Source organism: Amphibalanus amphitrite, unplaced genomic scaffold, assembly GCF_019059575.1.
Source record: "Amphibalanus amphitrite isolate SeventyFive unplaced genomic scaffold, NRLGWU_Aamphi_draft 000336F_arrow, whole genome shotgun sequence".
Classification (NCBI taxonomy): Eukaryota; Metazoa; Arthropoda; class Thecostraca; order Balanomorpha; family Balanidae; genus Amphibalanus; species Amphibalanus amphitrite.
In genome coordinates this window covers 322,649-343,554 of record NW_024881831.1, presented here as the reverse complement: position 1 = coordinate 343,554, position 20,906 = coordinate 322,649, and the positions used below count along the sequence as shown (strand labels likewise).

General features: G+C 50.9%; 3 protein-coding genes across 13 annotated transcripts in view; 2 read left to right on the top strand and 1 right to left on the bottom strand.

The window, feature by feature from the left end:
• Positions 1 to 73: 73 nt before the first annotated feature.
• LOC122388820 (zinc finger protein ubi-d4 B-like) lies at positions 74 to 12,158 on the top strand. Of its 10 annotated transcripts, XR_006257870.1 has the most exons (13): positions 215 to 469; positions 1,542 to 1,651; positions 2,231 to 2,469; positions 2,779 to 2,910; positions 3,243 to 3,315; positions 3,797 to 3,982; positions 4,497 to 4,523; positions 4,720 to 4,877; positions 5,093 to 5,149; positions 6,511 to 6,631; positions 10,187 to 10,299; positions 10,767 to 11,056; positions 11,087 to 12,158. XR_006257870.1 is itself a non-coding variant. In XM_043380219.1 (12 exons), the coding sequence occupies exons 1-12, from the start codon at positions 360 to 362 to the stop codon at positions 10,926 to 10,928; spliced, it is 1,488 nt and encodes a 495-aa protein (XP_043236154.1). In that variant the 5' UTR covers positions 215 to 359; the 3' UTR covers positions 10,929 to 12,158. The 10 variants fall into 10 exon arrangements, 6 of the variants coding, with proteins under 6 accessions (XP_043236159.1, XP_043236160.1, XP_043236154.1 ...); XM_043380219.1 differs by having other exon boundaries at positions 10,767 to 12,158; XR_006257871.1 differs by lacking the exon at positions 4,497 to 4,523 and having other exon boundaries at positions 216 to 469.
• A 595-nt stretch (positions 12,159 to 12,753) lies between these two features.
• On the top strand, positions 12,754 to 19,840 carry LOC122388819 (U3 small nucleolar RNA-associated protein 25 homolog). 2 transcript variants are annotated; one of them, XM_043380217.1, is made up of 12 exons: positions 12,754 to 12,907; positions 14,294 to 14,931; positions 15,120 to 15,396; positions 15,599 to 15,741; positions 16,044 to 16,210; positions 16,427 to 16,616; positions 16,933 to 17,103; positions 17,485 to 17,658; positions 17,886 to 17,981; positions 18,315 to 18,521; positions 18,829 to 19,005; positions 19,410 to 19,840. In XM_043380217.1, exons 2-12 carry the CDS (start codon positions 14,326 to 14,328, stop codon positions 19,578 to 19,580), a joined length of 2,379 nt encoding a protein of 792 aa, XP_043236152.1. In that variant the 5' UTR covers positions 12,754 to 12,907; positions 14,294 to 14,325; the 3' UTR covers positions 19,581 to 19,840. The 2 variants fall into 2 exon arrangements, with proteins under 2 accessions (XP_043236152.1, XP_043236153.1); XM_043380218.1 differs by lacking the exon at positions 12,754 to 12,907 and adding an exon at positions 13,031 to 13,184.
• Positions 19,841 to 19,894: 54 nt separating this feature from the next.
• LOC122388842 overlaps positions 19,895 to 20,906 on the bottom strand; it is a 52,781-nt gene continuing 51,769 nt past the window's right edge. The window contains exon 15 of the mRNA XM_043380301.1: positions 19,895 to 20,785. Within this exon, the coding sequence (XP_043236236.1) occupies positions 20,540 to 20,785 (246 nt within the window). The 3' untranslated portion in view covers positions 19,895 to 20,539. The remainder of the gene's footprint in view (positions 20,786 to 20,906) is intronic.

Here is a 20,906-nt window from a genome sequence, read left to right as displayed (position 1 = left end):
GTGCATGCTTTTGTTTTTTAAAATAATTGACGTCAGAATTTAATTTATATCACCTTTTTAGATATTCTTTTCTTAGTTTTTCAGATAAATTAAATCAATGTGCAAAAAACGGAATGTTTCTAAATATTGAAGATTTCAAAGAGAAAAATGAGTACAACTATCATTCACATTTGTATGACGTCATTTTACTTTAAAAGGTTTGGATACATCAGCCGCTGCTTTGGGTCATCCTTGCATAGCATTCGCCATCTTTTCTTTTGTCTGTTGTAAGAGATTTTGGAAGTAAAGGGGAGGTCTTGGCAAGTTGATCATTAAGGTTTATTTACTTTCAAAACTATCATCCCTCAAGCCAAGTTGCCATGGCCTCGGACACTCAGCCACAGCCAACTGAAGTTCAGGGTGTAATTACGCCTGCTCTTCAGGTGCCGGTAACTCAAAATGGGAAAGGAGGTCTGGAAAAACTGGAAAGGTAAGTACAATGGTTTGAGTTTGTTAATTTATTTTGCTGTCATGCTTAATGTGTGATCCTAACATTAACTCACATGTGTGCTTATATGCAGACATTTCAAGAAGAGTAGTCAGCAAGATCGTAGGCGGGGACTAGATTGGAAAATACACTATGCCGAATATGTCCGGTTTAGTGGCGGAATTGTGCCAAAAATTTTGGTGCACGTCAGCGGCAGCTGCTGAATTTCTTGGCTAAATGCAGTCACTAAATGTTTTGCAACGCTGGTCAATTTAGCAGCAGATTTGGCATTTGATCTGCGGGTTGTTCTGGGAAGGGTTTAGGACAAGACTTCCCCTGCCACAGTCACCTCAGGCACCGACTCGCGAGCCTCCTGACCTCCACCTTTTTGCGGAGAAATGGAAGACCTTGCTGAACATTGCTGAGCCCCGTTAAGTGATCCTGCAGTGGGTTCCTGCCCACTGGGACTGAGGGAAGGGGCGTGAGGATAAATAAAAACCTGGCAAAATAAGTGGGTTCAGCGCCCTTGGACGCCCACTTGCTGATCTGAGTGTTTCATGTGTGGCCTCGCGTCAGTGGGGCGAGTGCTGTCTCAAGTCACTATTCAAGCTTCATAAGTACACTGCCACTTCAAGAGTACACTGCTGCTTTCCATCCCCGGAGAGGACTGAGAGGCCGCCGTTTCGGTGCACCAGATGAGGGCTAAAATCCGCCAGAACTCCAACCTGCCTTTAGTTCTGGATGCAGGGCTCCGCCCAGTCCAAACCCAACATCAAAACGTTATCATTTTTGCCATTTTTATGGCAGGTCATTTAATCGTATTGTATTTGTATGCCAATCACGTTTTTTTGTCATGGTTAACCGTACGTGAACTGGCTCAGGGCGAGATTGCGACTGACTGACTGGATCGATTTACCCCAGGTCTAGGAGGTCAACTTGGGACTCAGAGGTCACTGTAAGTGTAGTCACTAGTCAGGCAACTTAATCCTGAAATATAATTATAATTCTATATTCGAGATTCGTCTCTGGAGCCTACGTCTTTTTACTGACGTTCGCCGTTTTCCGGTCTTTGCAGTATCCTGGCTTCCTCCGCCTACCTGGAGATGATGGAAAGCTGTAAGAACTTCAACAAGCGTCTGCTGGTGGAGCGAAAGGGCCGCGTGCCATTCATCGACGCGCATACTGGTGGGTCATTGTCACATGACGTGCTTGTTTTAACACTCGAGACAACAATACCTAATTTGTGTGAATTTGGCAGACTTGATGTTTCTTCGACACCAACCGGCCGAAGACCCTTGCATCTAAATAGCAGCTCAAAGTTACACTACTTGTGATGCAACTGCCCCAACCACCCGTCACGCTGTCTGGGGCAATGACTGTCCCATCTCAGGTACATCAATGGGTCTGACTGCTCCCTGTCCCTCCCCCATCCCGTCTCCGCTGCGTCATTTTCGCTCATGTATTACAAAAATACAACAAATACATGCGGTTACAGCAACTACCGCAACGTAGAAAAATAGATACAGCATCGCAGTCGATTTACTAGGGCCTGCTTGATCGGACGCGAAATGCTGGCTCCCCAACCGATCACAGCACTTCGCTGTGTCATTAGGCCTAGTTATTCCCTGCGCCCCCCCCCGTTCCTGGCGCGGCGACCGGTCGGATCCCCCCCCCATCCATCCCTCTCTAGCCCGTTACACTGACTATCCCCGCCCCACCGGTCCGTAAACATGTCTGAGTATCTCCTCTGCGGTCTGCTAACAGGGCTGGCGCAGACCGACTGCCGGCTGTGGATGGAGCAGCGACAGCGGATGCCTGGCGTCAAACCGGGCCAGGTGTACACCTACCCGGCCAAACGCTGGGTCAAACGCCGCCGACAGTACCTCAACTTCTTCATGCAGCCCAAGAAGTTCGCCCTGGAGGAGTGCGAGCTGTCGATCGCGTCCGTCCAGAACCCCACCTTCACGGAGGATAGCGTCAACAGCGTGAACGAGGGGTCCAAGGTGAGACTCGCTGTCACTGTTGGGAACTTTCAGTGTGATTTGAAGTGCGGTTTGACTATGTGTTGTGGCTCATAAATAGAAGCTACTCCATGAAAAGGAGTTATTGAATATCGCTAAAATTATTCGTGTGCTATCTGTCTTTATTTCGTCACTTAGCACAAAGGTTCGATCTTTTATGTTGCCGGTATTCACCAGGATAAGCGAGGGGACGCAAGCGTGCGATATTACCTTTGGATGTTGAACATATTCTTCAGCGTATGGTATGTACGAAAGTGTGACGGAATTCAACACGTTATTTGGTCTACCCAGGATGCCTGGTTCTATGAGGATGCTGAGATGGACCGTGATGACTTCGAGGAGAATTCGGACAACTCCGACTTTGATTTCGACGATCGGTATAGGAAAAAGAAGAAGTCGGCGACTGGATCTAAACGCAGCTCGGTATGGACACATTTACGCTTTAGAAACACTTGTGGCTTACAAAGTGGTTTTATGAGTTAGTAGATGCTTGACATCAAAGTGCCATGATAAATTATGTTTTTCTTAAACATCGTTAATGTTGTCTTTCTCTTGATTATGGCTCATTATTCCAGCGCTGTTACGTAAGTTTTGTCTGCAGTATTTGATTATCCGCGTTATGTTTTGTTACTGTGTACAACAAGAGTTTGAGTTCTGTCCAGGCCGTTCACCTGGCTGTTATTAGCCTGAGAGGCGTCCTGTTCACCCGATCCCGTATTCCCCTGACTGACCTGGTGCCGGTGGCCGCCACTCAGGGTCGCGGCAGCAGCAGTCGCCGGCGCACCGCCGATCCAGAGGATGACTCCAAGAAGCCGTGGGCCTGCGAGCGTGAGTACCCCGCCCGTGTGCCCCTCCCCTCCCCGCCGGGACTGTCCCCGCCGCTCTACTAACCAGGCACGGCACCGCCCTCCCCTCCCCCAGCCGGGCCGCTGTCACGCTGTCTGTTAGCCGCGCGTGTGCCGCTGCCGCCGCCTCCGCCGACAGCGCCGTCTGGCACCGCTCTCACGCCGCCGCGCAGGCCTCGCTGTCTCTCCTCCTCTCACGTGCGAGCACTAACGCCTGACAGCTGCGGGCGCTGCGCGCCGCGCCGTGCCGCTCTGGGCCGCTTGGGTCCCCGGCGGGGCTGAGCTGGTAGCTGTGTCCACCGCCGGAGTGGGGCCTCGCTGTACACTCGCTGTCCGCCCGCCCCCCGCCCCCCGTCCCGTCCCCTGACAGCCTCTCCGCGGCGGCCGGGTGAGTACTGGTGGCGCCGCCGACGGCCGTTCTGTGAAGCTGAGCCTGCCGCCGCGGCCGCGCGTGTGTGTTTCAGTCTGCTCGGCCCGCTATAAGACGAGGCCCGGCCTCACCTACCACTATGCGCACTCGCACAAGGAGGAGCGTCGCCGTGAGCAGCGCGCCGCGGAGCCCGGCTACGAGCCGCCGCCGCCGGCGCCGGACCACGAGGGCACCGCCGCCGCCGCCGCGGACGACACGGACGAGTCGACGGCAGCTCCAGGTTGGCTGCACGCGCCCTCCGCCCGCCCGAATACCCGCCCGCTCCGCTGCCGCTTCCGCTTCTCGCTTCGCCGCTGGCTGCGCTTCGCTTGGCTTGGCTTGACCGCAGGGCGTCGTCGTGGGCTGCGCGCCCCGCCCGTCTCTTTCAGCTCTGAGGCCGGGCGAGAAGGCCGTCGGCTAGTTGGCGCGGATGCGGCCAGGCGCGTCTGGTGCGGCGCTAGGACCAGACGCGGGAGGTTCGCATGTCAGTAGCTCATAGAGGCGCGACACAACGCGGTCCGGGGGCGGCACTAGGCTCGCCATAACCAGCTAGTCTCTCCCCGTCTCAGAAGTGCCCGTAGTGACCAGGCACGCGGTAGTGTTGCAGGATATTATGCATCATGTGATGATGCGCAAATACTGTGGTAATTTCGATCCGGATTATCTCGATGATTTGCGGTTAAAAGTCACGTTGTGTTTTTGAGATTGCTGACCCGATGCGTACTCTGCTTACTGTGTCTTTTCATGTCTCTCAGAAAAGCCGCGAGGAAAGGAGAAAGCAGGCAAGGATCAACTGATATTTTTAGCGTCACATTTTGCACACTCATCGGTTGTGGGTCGTTGCAATCACGTGAACATTTGTGGGTTTACTTTTTTTCGCTTCATTACCGTTTACAGCTGATGTGAGGTTACCGGTGTTCCAGCGGGCGCTGCTACCCTCGTCAATGGTCATCTGACCGGCGTGTCCTGTATCGGCAGGCTCCCGCGGCGGCCGAACGTCCCGCCAGGCGGCCGCTGCTGCCAGCGCCGCGCTCGCTGCCCAGGCCGACATGGACAAACTGGCCAAGGCGGCGCCTCCTGCGGCGGCGGCCCAGGTGCCCGCTGCGCCGGCCAAGGCAGCCCAGCCGCCGGTTGAGGTGAGGGCCGGGCCGCCGGCTCGCGCACGGCGGTAGAGTGACGGGCACTGTGACGGGCTGTGACGGGTCGTGGCAGGTGTTTGAGACGGGTGTGTCGGGTGTGTGTCCGTGTCCGGTGTGGGTACGCACCGCGGCGCCCCGTAGGCTCGGGTGGCATGTTGGCGCCCCGGCGCCGGCTGTTGGAGCCTCCAGTACCGGTGTGGCGTCTCTTGCAGAAGCCGGAGCGGGCGCCGCCGTCGGCGGCGGCCGCCGAGCCAGCGCCGGAGATAGCTGTAAGTGTTACCGCACCGCTAGTGTCGCCTCTGCCGGGACGCCCGCTCGCGAGGTGGTGGCAGGCTGAATGCATGAGCGTTGTAACGGCAGGCTGTTGGCTGCGGCAGTGTAGTGCGGAGCTGAATCGCTCCGCTGTGGCGCCGCTGGGTGGTGGGACGATCAGGAAGGGAGGAGGGGCTGGAAGGGTTGCTGACGCCAGCCGAGGGTGGCCGTGGTGTGGTGTGCAGCTGTCGTTGGGACGCTGACCGGTCCCAAGTCCCTACATCTGCCAGCGCCAACACCGCCTCGCCGAAAGAGCTGCGGGTTCGTGGGCTACCACCGTCTGCGGCAGGGGCTGCTGATGTGGAGAGCGGGCGCGACACAGAGCTGCTGCCACACAGGTCACACATTACCTCAGGGGCGGTCAGGGTCATCAAACTCCCCATCAGATGCCCTCCGCCGCATGTCGATAACTCGTTTAACAGCTGCCGGCTTGTCGCCCTGACGCAGCGCCGGCTGTGAGACCCGCGACGCATGCACGCCCGGCCCCAGCAAGATGTAATGCAGCATGGCGCGCAGAATTACAGGGAGCTGATCGGCAGAAGGTGCCGCCCTGGCAGCGGAGCTGACTCGAGTTGACGCCAACTGCTGCTTTAAGACATATGGTGACACTCTAAACTTCGACCAGGCCGCAGTCGCTTGTTTCAGATTTGTACCTATGCTCCGTGTGTCGACTATTAACACACTTATCCGCAGTTATCCGCCAAACAGGTGCGATGAATGCAGGTCGCTTCTTCAGCTGCCAAGCCTTTCCCCTATTGGTGTGGTTTGATTGTTGTCTGCCGTTGGATGGTTGGTGTTTGCCGTATATGCGCTTCGCCTCTCGTATTCCGTCAGTCACTAGTGCCTCGGTATGAACCCTTTGTAGCTTTTGCCGATGATGAGTTGTGCCAACTGCAAGTGCTACACACAAAGGCTGCCAATGCTAAGATTAATTCGGTTCAAACACACTTCCCTGATTCCATTCATGGCTGACTCATCGGTCATACCCCGCTGATCAGGTCATTGCTTGTGCGTTGCTGCCTCATCTTTGGAAACATCTGCAAGTGTTCACCGCGGCCCTTCCCGCCTCATTTGCTGATCAATTCGCCACACTTTACATCAACACCTATTATGATCAGAAGCCCAGCTGCCATCCGCAATAACTTCCTTTCTTTCTAGTCTCCTTCTCCAGCCATTCTTTTTTATTCTCCGGACAGTTGCAGGTAAGTGTTTACGGAATTTCGCTACTCTATCCCTCCTTCCCTCCTCTGCTCCTTTACCCAGTGGGTGACCTGACCTGATCTGACCTGACCTGACCTGAACTGACCTGGCCCATCAGGGTGAGAAGAAGCGCACGGCGCCCTCGCTGTACTGCGACTTCTGTCTGGGAGACGCTCAACACAACAAGAAGACGGGCGCGCCCGAGGAGCTCGTCTCGTGCTCCGATTGCGGACGATCAGGTCAGTCCGGTCGGATAGCGAGGGGAGGTGTCCGGACTCGGGATGCAGGGACGGCCGGGCTGGTTGATGGCCTCTGAGATACATGGGCTGGCGAGCGCTCTCCACGGCTGATGTTGTTCAGTTTTGGTGCAGGGGGGCTGTTTGGTGCGTCAGTTGTGTACCTAATGCATACATTTCCGATAGGTGTAGTCGGTTGCGTTTTGATTTCATGAGTCAGATAATAAGAACCAGTATAACGCCTTTTGGGGCGACTAACGGAGCGAGCGAGAGGGTGGGCCTTGCACGTGCGAGATTGCGAGGGGGTACCTCCAACTGACTTGTGCACGGCACCCTACTAACCGGTCTCTAGCGATGTGCCAAATTTGGGCACAATCGGCCCAGCCGTTCTCGAGATCTGGAAGCGGCACCCTGCACGTGCGCACGTGCAAAATGGGTCCCAACTGACTTGTGCACGGCACCCTACTAACCGGTCCCTAACTGTGTACCAAATTTGAGCGCAATCGGTCGAGCCGTTCTCGAGATCTGGAAACGACCCCTGCACGTGCGCACGTGCAGCAGCACCCCAACTTTGGCACATGGATATGCAGTGCCTAATGGGTGCCTACCTACATGCCAACTTTCAGCGCAATCGGTCAAGTAGTTACCGAGATATTGCAACAATTACCAAACTGACACCTCTTCGTTTTGCACGTGGCACGTGCATAAGGGGTCACCCACATGCATCGGGAATAGTCCAATACTTGGTAGAAGGAATGAAGCTACTCTACAAAAATTACCGCATGTAAATCGGTCAAGTGGTTGCTGAGATATAAGCCTCGCAAAAGCGTCCGCACGGCCGGCCGGCCGGCCGGCCGCTCATACTCAGAAATTTCCGTTAATCTAAGGAAAGACTCCGCTCGCTTCGCTCGCTCCGTAACCAGTATAACGCCTTTTGGGGCGACTAACGGAGCGAGCGAGAGGGTGAGCCTTGCACGTGCGAAATTTCGAGGGGGTACCTCCAGCTGACTTGAGCACGGCACCCTACTAATCGGTCTCTAGCGATGTGCCAAATTTGAGCACAATCGGCCCAGCCGTTCTCGAGATCTGGAAGCGGCACCCTGCACGTGCGCACGTGCAAAATGGGTCCCAACTGACTTTTGCACGGCACCCTACTAACCGGTCCCTAACCATGTGCCAAATTTGAGCGCCATCGGTCCAGCCGTTCTCGAGATCTGGAATCGACCCCTGCACGTGCGCACGTGCAGCAGCACCCCAACTCTGGCACATGGATATGCAGTGCCTAGTGGGTGCCTACCTACATGCCAACTTTCAGCGCAATCGGCCAAGTAGTTACCGAGATATTGCAACAATTACAAAAGTGACACCTCTTCGTTTTGCACGTGGCACGTGCATAAGGGGTCACCCACATCCATCGGGAATAGTCCAATACTTGGTAGAAGGAATGAAGCTACCCTACAAAAATTACCGCGTGTAAATCGGTCAAGTGGTTGCTGAGATATAAGCCTCGCAAAAGCGTGACCACGGCCGGCCGCTCATACTCAGAAATTTCCGTTAAAGGTAGACTGCCACCTTTTTTTCACAAAACGGTTTTCACTAGAGCTGAGCCACCTATGTCCCAGACTGAAGTCGGTTTTCCGAAATTCGAACCCGTTTGCGAGAAATCGGAGACCAAAGTTCAGTTTGATGCCATTTTTTTAGTCCAAGAAAACCGACATCTCTACTGTTTATCGATAACTTTGAAACATGAACTTTCTTATCTTTTGGTAAATATATGTCAAAACTTTGATTGTTTCGAGATCAGAGAAGAATTTTGGAGTGTCAAAATAAAAGTTAAACTTATATATTCAGTAGTTCATTTTTTCCAAAGAAGTGTGGGAAATGGGGTTTAACATGGGCCAGACCCATTCCAAATGAGCCATGATTTTTAAATGTTTTACGAACTTAAATGCAAAATAAATTAAAACATGGCCAATTTCTTATGAAATCATATATTAGTAAATCATAAAATACCTTACTTTTTCAAATAAAATGTAATAATCTTATGACCTTGAAGTCTAGTGATGTGTAAACATTGTCGCTAGACATTAACCGATTGATAATTGTATGATAATCGACAATTTTTTTCGCGATTCACGTGATGATACTTTGTCAGGTGAATTCTAAAATTTTGTTTTGTCCAGGGAATAAATCATAGGCCGATCTGAGAAAACTTTTTGAAGGTGGCAGTCTTCCTTTAAAGGGAGATAATGAGCTTTCTTTTTTCTTTAATAAAAATTACTCGACATCTATACTATTTCTACTGTAGTTTCTATAAAGTATGAAAATTTCCTAGCACATTTTCGTATGTGAAAAAGGTTTTTATTTTTGCAAAAAAGAAGCAGTACTTGCAGTACTTGTAACACCCACCGAAATGCGTTTTCCTTCTTGTCCTTCTCTATAAAAAAGTCGCAGTATATGGCGCTTTTGTTTCAAACAGCGACGCTTGGGTTTTTGTTTATGTTATCGCCTTGTCGTTGCTTGGTTGTAAGGATTCTAATTTGAATTAGAGTTAATTCGGTTTAGAATTAATTAGATTCGTACATAGTGCCTACTCTTCTTTGTTTCCAAGTATTATTTTGCGCCACAAATGAACGGCATGCGCCAGAAACGCAGCCAAATCTTGCGATTGCGACTACGAAATTCATTATTTTGGCCTCAGAGCCTGAAGCGAAAAATACAAGCATATTTATTTCAAAAAGACTTCAGGTTTGTCGAACGGTGTTATGAGAATTTTGATAACAGTACTGCATAAGTTTTTCAGTGATGCCGCAAAAGTGTTGTATCTATCTTCTTTTATTGTGCAGTCGGCGGGACCGATTCAAAATTGAGTCGTTGCTACTAAAATAGCAGCATATGGCCTCAGATGATGAACAGGAAAAATAGTTGCGTAAATTTAGACATAAACCACCCCCAAACCATGAATATCTTTTGAAGGCACTATAGACGACCATTAACTAACTAGATGTGATGAAGATCAAATGTAAGGAATACGCTCATTTTACAAAATTACATGCAAGTACCAAAAAGTGATGTAAGTACTTATTCAACGGTCATTTTCAGCGCTCCACGCTAACGTGACTTCAAGTTGAGATATTTGCGGCAAGGTACCGCATTGAGCAAAATGGTTTTAATTTACATTATAACTTGTTGTGTTTTGTCAGAAAATGATCCTAACTCAGATTTTGTGGAAAAAGGTCATTATCTCCCTTTAATCTAAGGAAAGACTACGCTCGCTTCGCTCGCTCCGTAATAAAGATGATCACTGCTTTCCAAGTAAACTATTTTTTACTGTTCCCTTGAATTATTACAGCCTCTAGTTCGTTGGTGGTCAGCGAAGCAAGGAATTGCTGACTGAATTTCATATCAAAACATGAGGTCGTCAGTCTGGCCTGTATCGCAGTTCGCAAATTCGTTTGCTGCTATTACGACCACAGCTATACGAGTATACGGGGAAATGGTCAACGTTCACTCCTGCCTGACCCGACCCTGACCTGAGCTGCCCTGTCCCACCCACAGGTCACCCGACTTGCCTCCAGTTTACCGACAACATGGTGATCTCGGTGAAAAAGTACCGCTGGCAGTGCATCGAGTGCAAGTGCTGCTCACTGTGCGGCACCTCTGATAACGACGTAAGTCATGATCCGCGCCGGCTCGGAGCGGTGTTAGATTATGGCTCATGTGGGATGGGGTGGGACTGTCTTAATTGTCTGCCCCACAGCTGGAGACTGCTGTTAAGTGTTTGGCTGATTAGTTCCAGTACGATAATTGACGCCTAAATTTTGTTGTTTTGCGTATAGCTCAAGCGATTTTGTGTTTTATCTCTTGCTCTTCTTCGTAGTGCTTCCACTATTGTATTGTATTGTATTGTATTCCATTCTATTGTATTCCACTGTATTCACCGAACCGCATTCTGTATCCATAAGCTAACAACTAGGTGGTGAATATCCACTGCAGTGCTGGATCCCCTGCCAAATACAGTACGATAGATTAATTCACCTGTTTAACCAACCTGTTTGCGTTTATTCGATGACAGCGGATGTCCCTTTCTTCCCTCATCTTGTCACTTCCTCACCACCCGCCGTTCTCCCCCCTGCAGGACCAGCTGCTGTTCTGCGACGACTGTGACCGCGGCTACCACATGTACTGTCTGTCACCGCCGCTGACGGAGCCGCCGGAGGGCTCCTGGAGCTGCCACCTGTGTGTGCGCGAGTTCCACGCGGGTGTCCAGCCGGCGTCCGTGCCCCAGCCGGCCCAGTGAGCGGGGTCAGTACCGGCGGTGGTGGGGAAGCCGGCGGTTACAGTGGCGCGGACACGGCAGACGGCCGGCGCAGAGGTGGAAAAGACAGTGGGAGGAAGAGGACAGAGACGGATGCGATGGGAGGGGAGGTCAGAGGCGGATTCGATGGGAGGGGAGAGGACAGCAAAGGAGTGGAAAAAGAGAGGGACGAGTGGAGGAGGAAAGGAACAGAGAAGAAACAGGAGATAATGTGTGGGGAATGCAAGAATACAGCACCAAGCAGCAGCTGTTGGCAGGTCGTTAGCCAGCGGACTATTCTGTTGACTGCATGGCCAGTCTGCAACACTGGCTGGTCAGACCAGTCGGTCATTGATCAGTCAGTCAACAGTGGTGACTGAATGGACTCGTAGCCTCAGCAGCATTAACCTCAGCAGTCTCATCCTCAGTCGTACCAGGCACTTCTCATGCCATGGAAACGGCCTGCGGTGCTCGCAGCTGGCTGTTGCCAATCTAAGCTTGCCAGATGCAAAGAGCTCAGCCGTTTTTTAGTCTGACCAGTCGTCATGCTTCAAGTCTAGACAGTGCTACCCTGTGAGAAAACAGATGGATCTGCTGTTGTATCATGCCGTTGATCGGAAATTGAGCTTTGTATTGAAAGCTGTCCCGTGGTCGAGTGCGCCGTTCCATTTTACATCAATTTGTTTTCAGTTACTGCTTGTGTTTTGCCGCGGTTCTGTTCATTTGCGAGTGAGCTCTCAGTCTCTGGGATGTGTATGGGTGCTGTATGATTTCCTTGCCGAATTGGAAAATGACAGGCCAGGCTAGGTGAAAACTGAAAATCGACTAGCATCAGCTAAGCTAAGTCGAGCTGAGTTCCGTAGGTGTGGGCGGCCTTGTTGCGCTGGTCCAGGAGCTGACCATTTCCAATTACCATCGAAGGAAGCTGATGTTTGCAAAATGTAGTAAATGTGCGCGTATGATCTATCCTCTCGTCTAGCGACTTCGCGTGGTTTCCAATTGTGTAAGGACCGTGGCGTTGAAGAATTGCGCTATTTGAATTTATCCATTGTGCTATCTCAGTTTTCACCACATTTCTCACTTTTGTTTGGCAGTGTTCCAAGTACTGTTTAGGAATAGTGAGAGGTTTTTGTATGGGCTCGTAGACGTTGTGTCTATTCTGGCATGCGGGACTTTTCCCCTGAACAAATGTGACCTGGAAATACAGCGTCAGTTCTGAACGGTTAAACCGTATTTGTTCTCGTGTTTGTATAAGCTGCGGACTGCGGAGTGATTTTGTTTCCGACGAATTAACAATGACAGTTTTTGGTCCACATCCGAATGTGCTGAATGTTGGTGTTGTTCCCCCTCATTCCCCCTCATTTCCCCTATGCCCTCACACCGTGTTTGGCAACGATCGATCTCTGCGTGTTTTCTGGCAGATCGAGCTATTGATCACAGGCGAAGAGTGAAGGGAATCTGGCGGCTTGTACCATAGATGGGTTACAACTTTGAACGATTTTCTTGTGAGGGGTAATGTTGACAATTGACATAATCCAGGGGCTTCGGGTTTCGGTGCCCTGTAATAACCAAGGTATATAAAAACACTGGTAATAACGACTCATTCTTAGGCCAATCGGGGTCTGTTTGCCCCCGAAGCGCCCTCTCGTTGCAAGGTCTACGCGCCCTCTGGAGTTGCTCTGGAGCTCCCGTCATGCGGTCATTATTCGACACTAAATTTTTAGAAAAAAATTAAATGGTAATTTTTATTTCCCCTCATAATTATTTTTTTTACTCTAGTACTAGTAGGTATTGCGTTCATTTTACTATTTACAGCAACCATATTTATAGCATTTGAAGTATGAGCTTAATGACGCAGCCGTTTCCTATTTGGCGCAGACATTTTTAGCTTCGCCCACGTGTGTGTGTGTGTGTGGGTGTGAATTTCAGTGGTTAGGGTTGTTCGTCGTTTATTTGTTATTTCAGGCCATTTTGAGGAAATGGTACGTGAATATCCAACTATTGCAGTACACTTAATGAGGTCCAAGATCAAAATATCTTTATTTTGCTGTTTGCACTGCTATTGCTATTCCAATTCTGCGTCCGTGTCAAACTTCTGCGTCAAACACTTCAAGTTTGAGTTAGTTGACTGATGACTCACGAAAGTCAGAAAAAAACTGTTTCAGTCTCGTCTCAGTCAGCCATTCCTTGACTTCAAAGGTTTTATTATTATTATGTGCAATCACAATCGCCAGTCTCGTGACGGATCAAATCAGAAAGGTCAAAGGTGCCACAGCCAATTGAGCCAGACATACCAACCTTGAAAGAAGATAATGTCCATTTTTTAAATAGCCAGGTAGCTAGTCTTTTATTTTTTTTTTTTTACTTGCAGGTTGCACTTAGTAGGGTTTTTGATTCATTCGCTAATGGTAGGTAATTAATTGTTCAAACTTGTTTGCGACATACCTAACTATAAAGTAGGTAATGCCTTTCTCATTTTTTTTTTTTACACAAGAAACCTGAAAATGACGTGAGAATTGTGCAACCTAGATGTTTTTCAAAACACTTTTGGTAACATTACACAAGCACAACACAACACAACAATAAACATCAGGATACATTTGAATCATAAATGTTGAAATGTCCGCTGTTGTAGGTGCTGTCTGGCCAGGCAGGGACAGCGCCATTGGCAATGTCTGCCCCGACCCTGGGGAGATCTGTTGGATATGATAGATATGGTTATTGCAGGGTTGTGGCTTTGGTCAGAGTTTGCAGATCTGCCCAGAGTCAGTTTTAGAGTCATTACAATTTGTCTGACTAGACTGAGTCAGATCAGTGTGTATTAACAATGCATGGCTCAAAGCCATGCTCTAAACCTGTTTGGTTGATTGAATTATTTTCATTGACCTTTTCAAATGAGATCTTGCAATTCTGCTAGTTTTGAATTTCAGCCCATAAGCATGATAAATGTCCAGTCTGAGCTGGAGTCTGAGTCTGGCCATTGACTTTGCAGCCCTGGTTGGGTGAACAAACATATTTAATGAAACACTTGCTTCCATATCATGTTTCTATGTTATGGAGTAGCTTGCTCACTAAATTTCACTAGAATGAAAAATGCTTCAAAATTGTAATAGAATAGTAGTACCTAGCTCATACATAAAGCAGACAGTGGCAAATTATGACCAAGTTTGACCAAATGTATGCGAATGTTTGTTCTTTACAGTGTGTCCACTATACATTTTTATCATATCTCTGTTTGAAAATGAGTGCATGGGTTGCAACACCAATATTATGTTATTATTATGCATATTGATATATTATGCCAATATTAATAATAATTGTGCATTCTGCTTTTAATAATGATAACACTATAAGTATTTTTGTTGCAGGTATGCATCTCTAGCTGACCAGACCAGCTATCATGCCAAAGTTTGTGAACCGACGGAAGCAGGCGGCGTCTCGCGGGGGCGGCGGACGCGGACGTCCCTACAACAAGCGGGGCGGCGGCCGCGGCAGGGGTCGCGGTCGGGGCGGCGGCGGCCGGTTCGACAGGGAGCGCTCCGGGAGGCGCCAGGAGAGGGAGCCCAGCCCTCCGCCCGCCGCGCCTCCGCCGCCCGTGTGGAGGCCTGAGAGCGAGAGTGAGGAGGAGGAGCCGACCGCTCTGGAGGAAGTGCTGCGACTGGTCGGAGGAGCGACACGGAAGACCGTCGCTGTGGAGAGTGATGAGGACATGTCCTCAGAGGAGGAGGGAGATGACGGAGGCGAGGGAGAGGATGGGGAGGAGCAGGAGGACAGGGTGACTGGGTCGGCGGGAGAGAGTGAAGGGAGCGAGGGGGATGCAGGGGAGTCGGAAGACGCAGATGCGGCGGAGGCGGAGGAAGTTGAAGGCAGTGAGGGTAGTGCTGGAGAGGAGGCGTCAGATGAGGAAGGTGAAGAGGTAGATGAGGAAGAAGACGCTGATAGCGCGATGGAAGAGGAAGCTGAAGATGAGGAAATGCCCAGTGACAGGGACAAGGAGGACACAGAGGTTCGTGTTTTTGGCCGTAGCATTCCTCTTATAATTTTCGCGGATTAGCGCGGATTTTTTCCACAACTCATTTTATTATTGTATTGTTTGTCCTAATGATTTATTTTCATTCTTCCTTTCGTGGTATAGAAGCACATTTTATGTTGTTTGGGTTACGTCTTCTCCAACCACCGTTTTCGATATTTCAGGACGCGCCAGTCACGCCGTTCCTGCGTCACTTTGAGCTGAACCTGCCGGACGCAGTGGGCGAGTTTCTGCAGACGGCCACCAGGTGGCAGAGTGAGCGGCTGCAGTGGCCCGCGCTCGGTACGCTGATGGCCCAGCACCGGCCCGTGGAGGAGGTGGCGCCGGCGCCGGCCGCCGCGCAGACCGTGGCCGAAGAGGAGACGTTAGGGAGACTCTACAGCACGCCAGTGGCCAAGAGCGATGAGACCCCAGAGAGCTACAACATCCGGCAACAGATCGGTGAGCAAGGGAGCTCAGTGGCTAGGGTGCCGCTAGCATCTTCTTTATCATTAAACTCGGGCCTTTTTTACCGCTCATGCATTTAAGGCATGCCAGCTGCTGCAATCTGCATTTGAATATTGATACCAATATTGATGATCGCAAGTTATGCTCCCACAACATATCCGAGCACTATAAAATAGCACCCACTTTTTTCCGACAGCGGCCAACGTGAGCACGATGAACGAGAAGCTCTTCGACTTGCCGATGACGGAGCTGCAGCGGGAGGTCCTCTCTGTGATTGGGGAGTACCGGGACTTTTACTACCCGCACCGCACCCTGGCCAACGAGGACCAGCTGCGAGTGGTGAGAGCTGTGATGGGGGTGGGCTCGCTGGATGCGCGGAAAATGTGTGCAGCCGGCAGTGCTGACTTTTACATGCAAAGGAACTGACAGGGGACACGAAAACAAGTGGCAGTCAAGAAGAAGTTCTTCTCGACTTAGTATCAAATTCGCATTGAAATTAAATTTTAGAAAGACAATTTTGATAATGTTTTCCATTTTTGTCTGTTTCAAATCGAACATTTCGGGTCAGCTGTGATGTTTTACCGTTATTCTGCTCAGTGCCAGTACCTAACGGCCCCCACTGTTGTTCTCTGTGCTGTCAGGCATACTGCGCGCACGCGCTGAGTCACGTGCTGCGCACCCGCGCCCGGATCGTCCACCACAACTCGAAGGTCTCCAAGAAGGAGGAGGTACCCGACAGCTACCGGGACCAGGGCCTGACGCGGCCCAAGGTGCTGGTCGTGGCGCCCTTCAAACACTCCGCCTACAGGTCAGTTATAGGTGCACGGTAAAGGTCGGGTCCGACAATGGCCAAATGCTGTGGCTTGCTATTCTGCAATCGTTACCTTTTAAAGAAAGTGATGCATACGCGCAAGAATCTGCTTCACTTGCCTCTCAAATCCCTCCCAATTTTACCTCGCTCATCATTCTACACCCAGGCATCACAGATCGATGCTCTAACTCAACCTCACCTTTGCTCTCTCAGGATCATCAACACGCTGATCTCGCTGCTGCAGCCAGCCGGTCAGAGCAGTGTGATGCGCTACAAGCGCTTCGTCCAGGACTTTGGCGACGGTGACGCACCGCCGCCGGCACCTGAGAAGGTGTCCCGGCCGGCCGACTTTCTGGCCACATTCGCCGGGAACACAGACGACGCGTTCAGGATCGGATTGCAGGTTGGTGGGGGAGAGATTGCAGGGTTGGGGTGTGGGAGTTGATTGTACCAGGCGTTCAGCATTGTAGTTTGCTTTCTGTGGCCTTAAAATGGCTTCAGCATGCTAGCCAAGGTATGGAAAAGGAGGGAAGTGTCAAATATTGCTTCATAAATGTGTATCGTTCGCAAAATATCAAAGTTTTTAAGGTCTAACAGCGGTAATGTATTATAACAAAATGTTTTCTTAGACGACCTCCTTCTCCTTCAATCTATGCTCTACATATAACCATATGCGTGCTACGTAAATGCCAATCTGCTCCTCTGCTGTACCTTGTCAGGTAACCAAGAAGAGTATGCGTCTGTACAGCGACTTTTACCACTCTGACGTCATCGTGACGTCACCGCTGGGCCTGCGCACGGTGCTGGGCGCTGACGGCGAGCCGGACCGAGACGTCGACTTCCTCAACTCGATCGAGCTACTCATCATCGACCAGACAGATGTGTTTCTGGTGAGCAGGGGTGCTTCCGTGACGGATTGTTGTAATGGCGTGCTGCTATTGTTAGCGACCGGAGAGTGGCATTTTTTTAGTTTGAAACTGTCCCGTGTCGTATTGGAATTGTGTGTGGTATGAATGAAATGCGGCTAATGTGTATCGTCCTATGAAAGTCCTCGTTACAACTTGTATCTTAGTTAAGCATCCGACATCAACCTGCTCTGGCTTAGTTTTGTTTTGCTTCTCATGCCCATTGCCCCTGTCTCCTATCAGATTCACCAACTAACAGATGTATAACAAGCAACGGTCGCATAACGTGCGCCGTCGAAGCACCATTTAACCCCATCAAACAACATACACGAAACCCGATCCGATCCGCTGCCTGCCCGTCTACAGATGCAGAACTGGGAGCACGTGCTGCACATGCTCGACCACCTACACCTGCAGCCGCGCGACTCGCACGGCGTCGACTTCTCTCGGGTGCGCTACTGGACCCTGAACGGCTGGCAGAAGCTCTACCGACAGACGCTGGTCTTCTCCGCGCTGCCGACCCCCGAGATCAACGCCCTGGTGAGAAAAGCTGTGGACTTCTTGTAAGCGTCTTCTTACGTTATATCTTATCATCGGGTAGTGAGCACTTGAGTGCCGATGATTAGACTGGTTCATAAAATATGCCAATGGGTGTGCCTGTCTGCTTTTTTGCGACATGATTTTTATATTTTTAGAAACGCGTTCTCAGATGGTATTTTCCCCTCCCCGGCTTCGACAAGCTAACGTTGCGCCACTATCTGCCGCAGGTGAGCCGTCACTGTCACAACTACGCCGGTCGTGTGGTGGTGCAAAACCCCGAGCTGGTGGGCTCCATCCAGCAGGTCGTCACTCAGGTGCCGCAGGTCAGTCACTGGTGACGGGCAAAGGTCTGTTGGGAGCGTCCGACTTACGTGAGAAATGTCTGATCACTTGTCACTGGATTCGTGGGTCTTTTTTAGGGATGGGGAGGGGAAGGAAGGGAAGGGAACTTGAGAAGTTGTTTAAATCCATATATAACTATATGTAAGTTTGCTTACTCTGCTTATGAAAACACTCAAGCATGGACTGGGTCGAACGGTAGGTAGTTAAATGTACGAATAAGACAGCGTTATGATGTATCTGCCTTCGGGTGCTCTAACGCAGGTGGTGGAAACCTGCCAACTCCTGACGAGGCCGTCCCCCACCTCCTCTCACAGGCGTTCCAGCGGTTCTGGTCGGAGAGCCTGGCGTCGGAGCCGGACGAGCGGTTCCAGTTCTTCCTGGATAAGATCCTGCCGCAGTACCGGGACGGTCAGATGAGCCACACGATGCTGCTGGTGCCCTCCTACTTTGACTTTGTGCGCATCCGCAACCACTTCATCAAGGAGACGGTCAACTTCGTCCAGTGCTGCGAGTACACCAAGGTATGGGGCGCTAGGGATTGGTGACTTTTCTGGTGGCCGAGTGTTTGTTAGATCAGCTGATGCACTTTTATGTGGTTGGTGTTATCTGATGTCTTTGAATTGTGTTTGAACGTCTGCTGAAAATGCCACAAAGCGACAAATCAAGTATGGTATTCCCATTCTTGTCGAGGATTGAGCTTGCTTTCTGTTGAATGCTAGCTTAGCCCAATAGGTCCAGTAATAGAGTTAACCACAATTTATTTGCAGCGATTCTCCGACATCTTCAAAACCTGTTGTGCGGATCTCACGTCTCGCCGTTTATTTCCAGGACGGCCGAGTGAGTCGGGCGCGCGACATGTTCTTTCACGGCAAGCGGCACATCCTGCTGTACACGGAGCGCTTCCACTTCTTCCGGCGCTACCGCATCAAGGGCATCCGACACGTCATCTTCTACGGGCTGCCACTCTACCCTCAGATCTACAGCGAGATCATGAACCTCATGCAGGTATGTCTGGCAAGGGAGATGAAGCGCTGATGCGTTTTGGGTTCTTGACGTTGTGGAGTCATTGCAATGTAAACGTAACCCCTGTTATGGCTCGGATTGAATTGGCAGTGTCCTAAACGGTTTTAACTGACAGATTGGCTATTGGTCTGTCTGTCTGGACGTGCCTTATGCTTTTCTGAGTATTGAGATCAAAGGCGAAGAATTAAAAACGAATGTCTTTTTACTGACGGCCTGCCTCCGTCTGGTTGTTTGGACCTCTACTGTTTTTTTCGACTCACGGGATAAGCTTGAGTGAGTGGCCGATGGAAGTATGCCAATGAGTGTCCCTTACGGTCTTACCGACTCACTGTCTGCTTGTTAGCCTGTCATTACCTCCCACTGACTTCATCCGCCTCCTCTTCCAGGACATGTACCAGAACCGTCGCGCGGCTCGGAACAGCGGCGGCATGACATGCACGGTACTGTTCTCCCGGTTCGACCGACTCAAACTGGCCAGGGTAGTGGGCGCCGAGAGGGCGGCAGCCATGATAGACTCGGAGAAACAGGTTCACATGTTCATCACGGGGGAGGCGTGACACGGAACCGGGTAGGGGTGGGGAGGAGGGGAGGGGAGGGGAGGGATGGGAGGAGGGGATGAGGGCTGTTTTGTTGGTGGTTTGTGAGAGTTGACTGGTGTGTTCAAGTTAGTTTTGGGCTCGTGTGAGTTATAGCCGTGGGAGGCTGGGATGCTCATCTCATCATGTGATGCACTAATGAATGACGTTTATATGAACTGGTAGGTCATATTTTCGAATAAATTGTCCCATCATAATATTTGAATAGACACGTGAAAGGCGTTTCTAGTTTCAATTAGTCTGGATTTAGAGTTTCCTGAAATAACTGGAAGAAGTTCACTGAAATGGATGTATTGTACAACGGTATCGGAGGTTACAAAACATTGTCGTAGCAGCGCGCCAACAGCGCTGCCTCCATCGCTCACCAGCGGTCCTCAAACTCACAGAGGGTGACTCAGATCCAGTCAGTGGCCCTCAAACTCAATCACCGTCCCAAACTCGCCTCGCTCGCCGCTCACGCCCCTACATGTATCACAACCGTATTGCAAACGTAGGAACGACACGCACCACGGGCTAACGACTGACGGATATGTATGTTCAGGGGCGCTACTGTGCAACGGCGGGTAACAGACGTACTCGTACTCTTCAACTCTCCATTAGCAATGGCCGATGGCCGCGGCGCCTCCAACGGCTGACGTCCGCCCGTCTTCTATTCGATATGATTGCGTGTTATGTACCGGTTACTGTTGCCTCGATATGTTAATGATATAGTTTTGGTATTGCACGGATTGTGCTTTCGATTGTCGGATGATCACTCAACCTCAAAAAGCCGTCAAAAATCCATATCAAGCGCAAATAACAAACAAGACGCCAACCGATCAAACATTGTCTAGCATGTCTCGAGTTGACATTCACCACTTGGCTTCGCGTTCCACTGTGTCCACCAAATCGGAACAAAGTCGCGGCCCGCCGAGGGTTGCCTATGCTGCAGGGTAGGCCACCTGTTCGCTGCTCCCTGCTCCGCTGCGCCGGCGGCGGCCGGGCCTGGCGCCGGCCCTGCCATCTGTCGGCGTGGCGACGAAGCTGTGGTTGCTCCGGCCGCCGTCTCCGTTACTGAAGCTGTGTCGGCTCGGGCCGGGTGTTCCGTAGGCGGAGTCGGCACTGCAGAGAGAATGGGTGCGACTGGCCGGCTGTCGTCCGCACGGCCCCGCTGCCGCCGACCGCTGCTGTCGGCACAGGTCAAGGTCACGGTCAGTGACACGTCTGGCTGCTGGCAAACAGTAGCCCATGTCGCGATCTCTCAAAATGGACTTTACTTTTCGGGTTGATAATCTGCTAGTATCATCA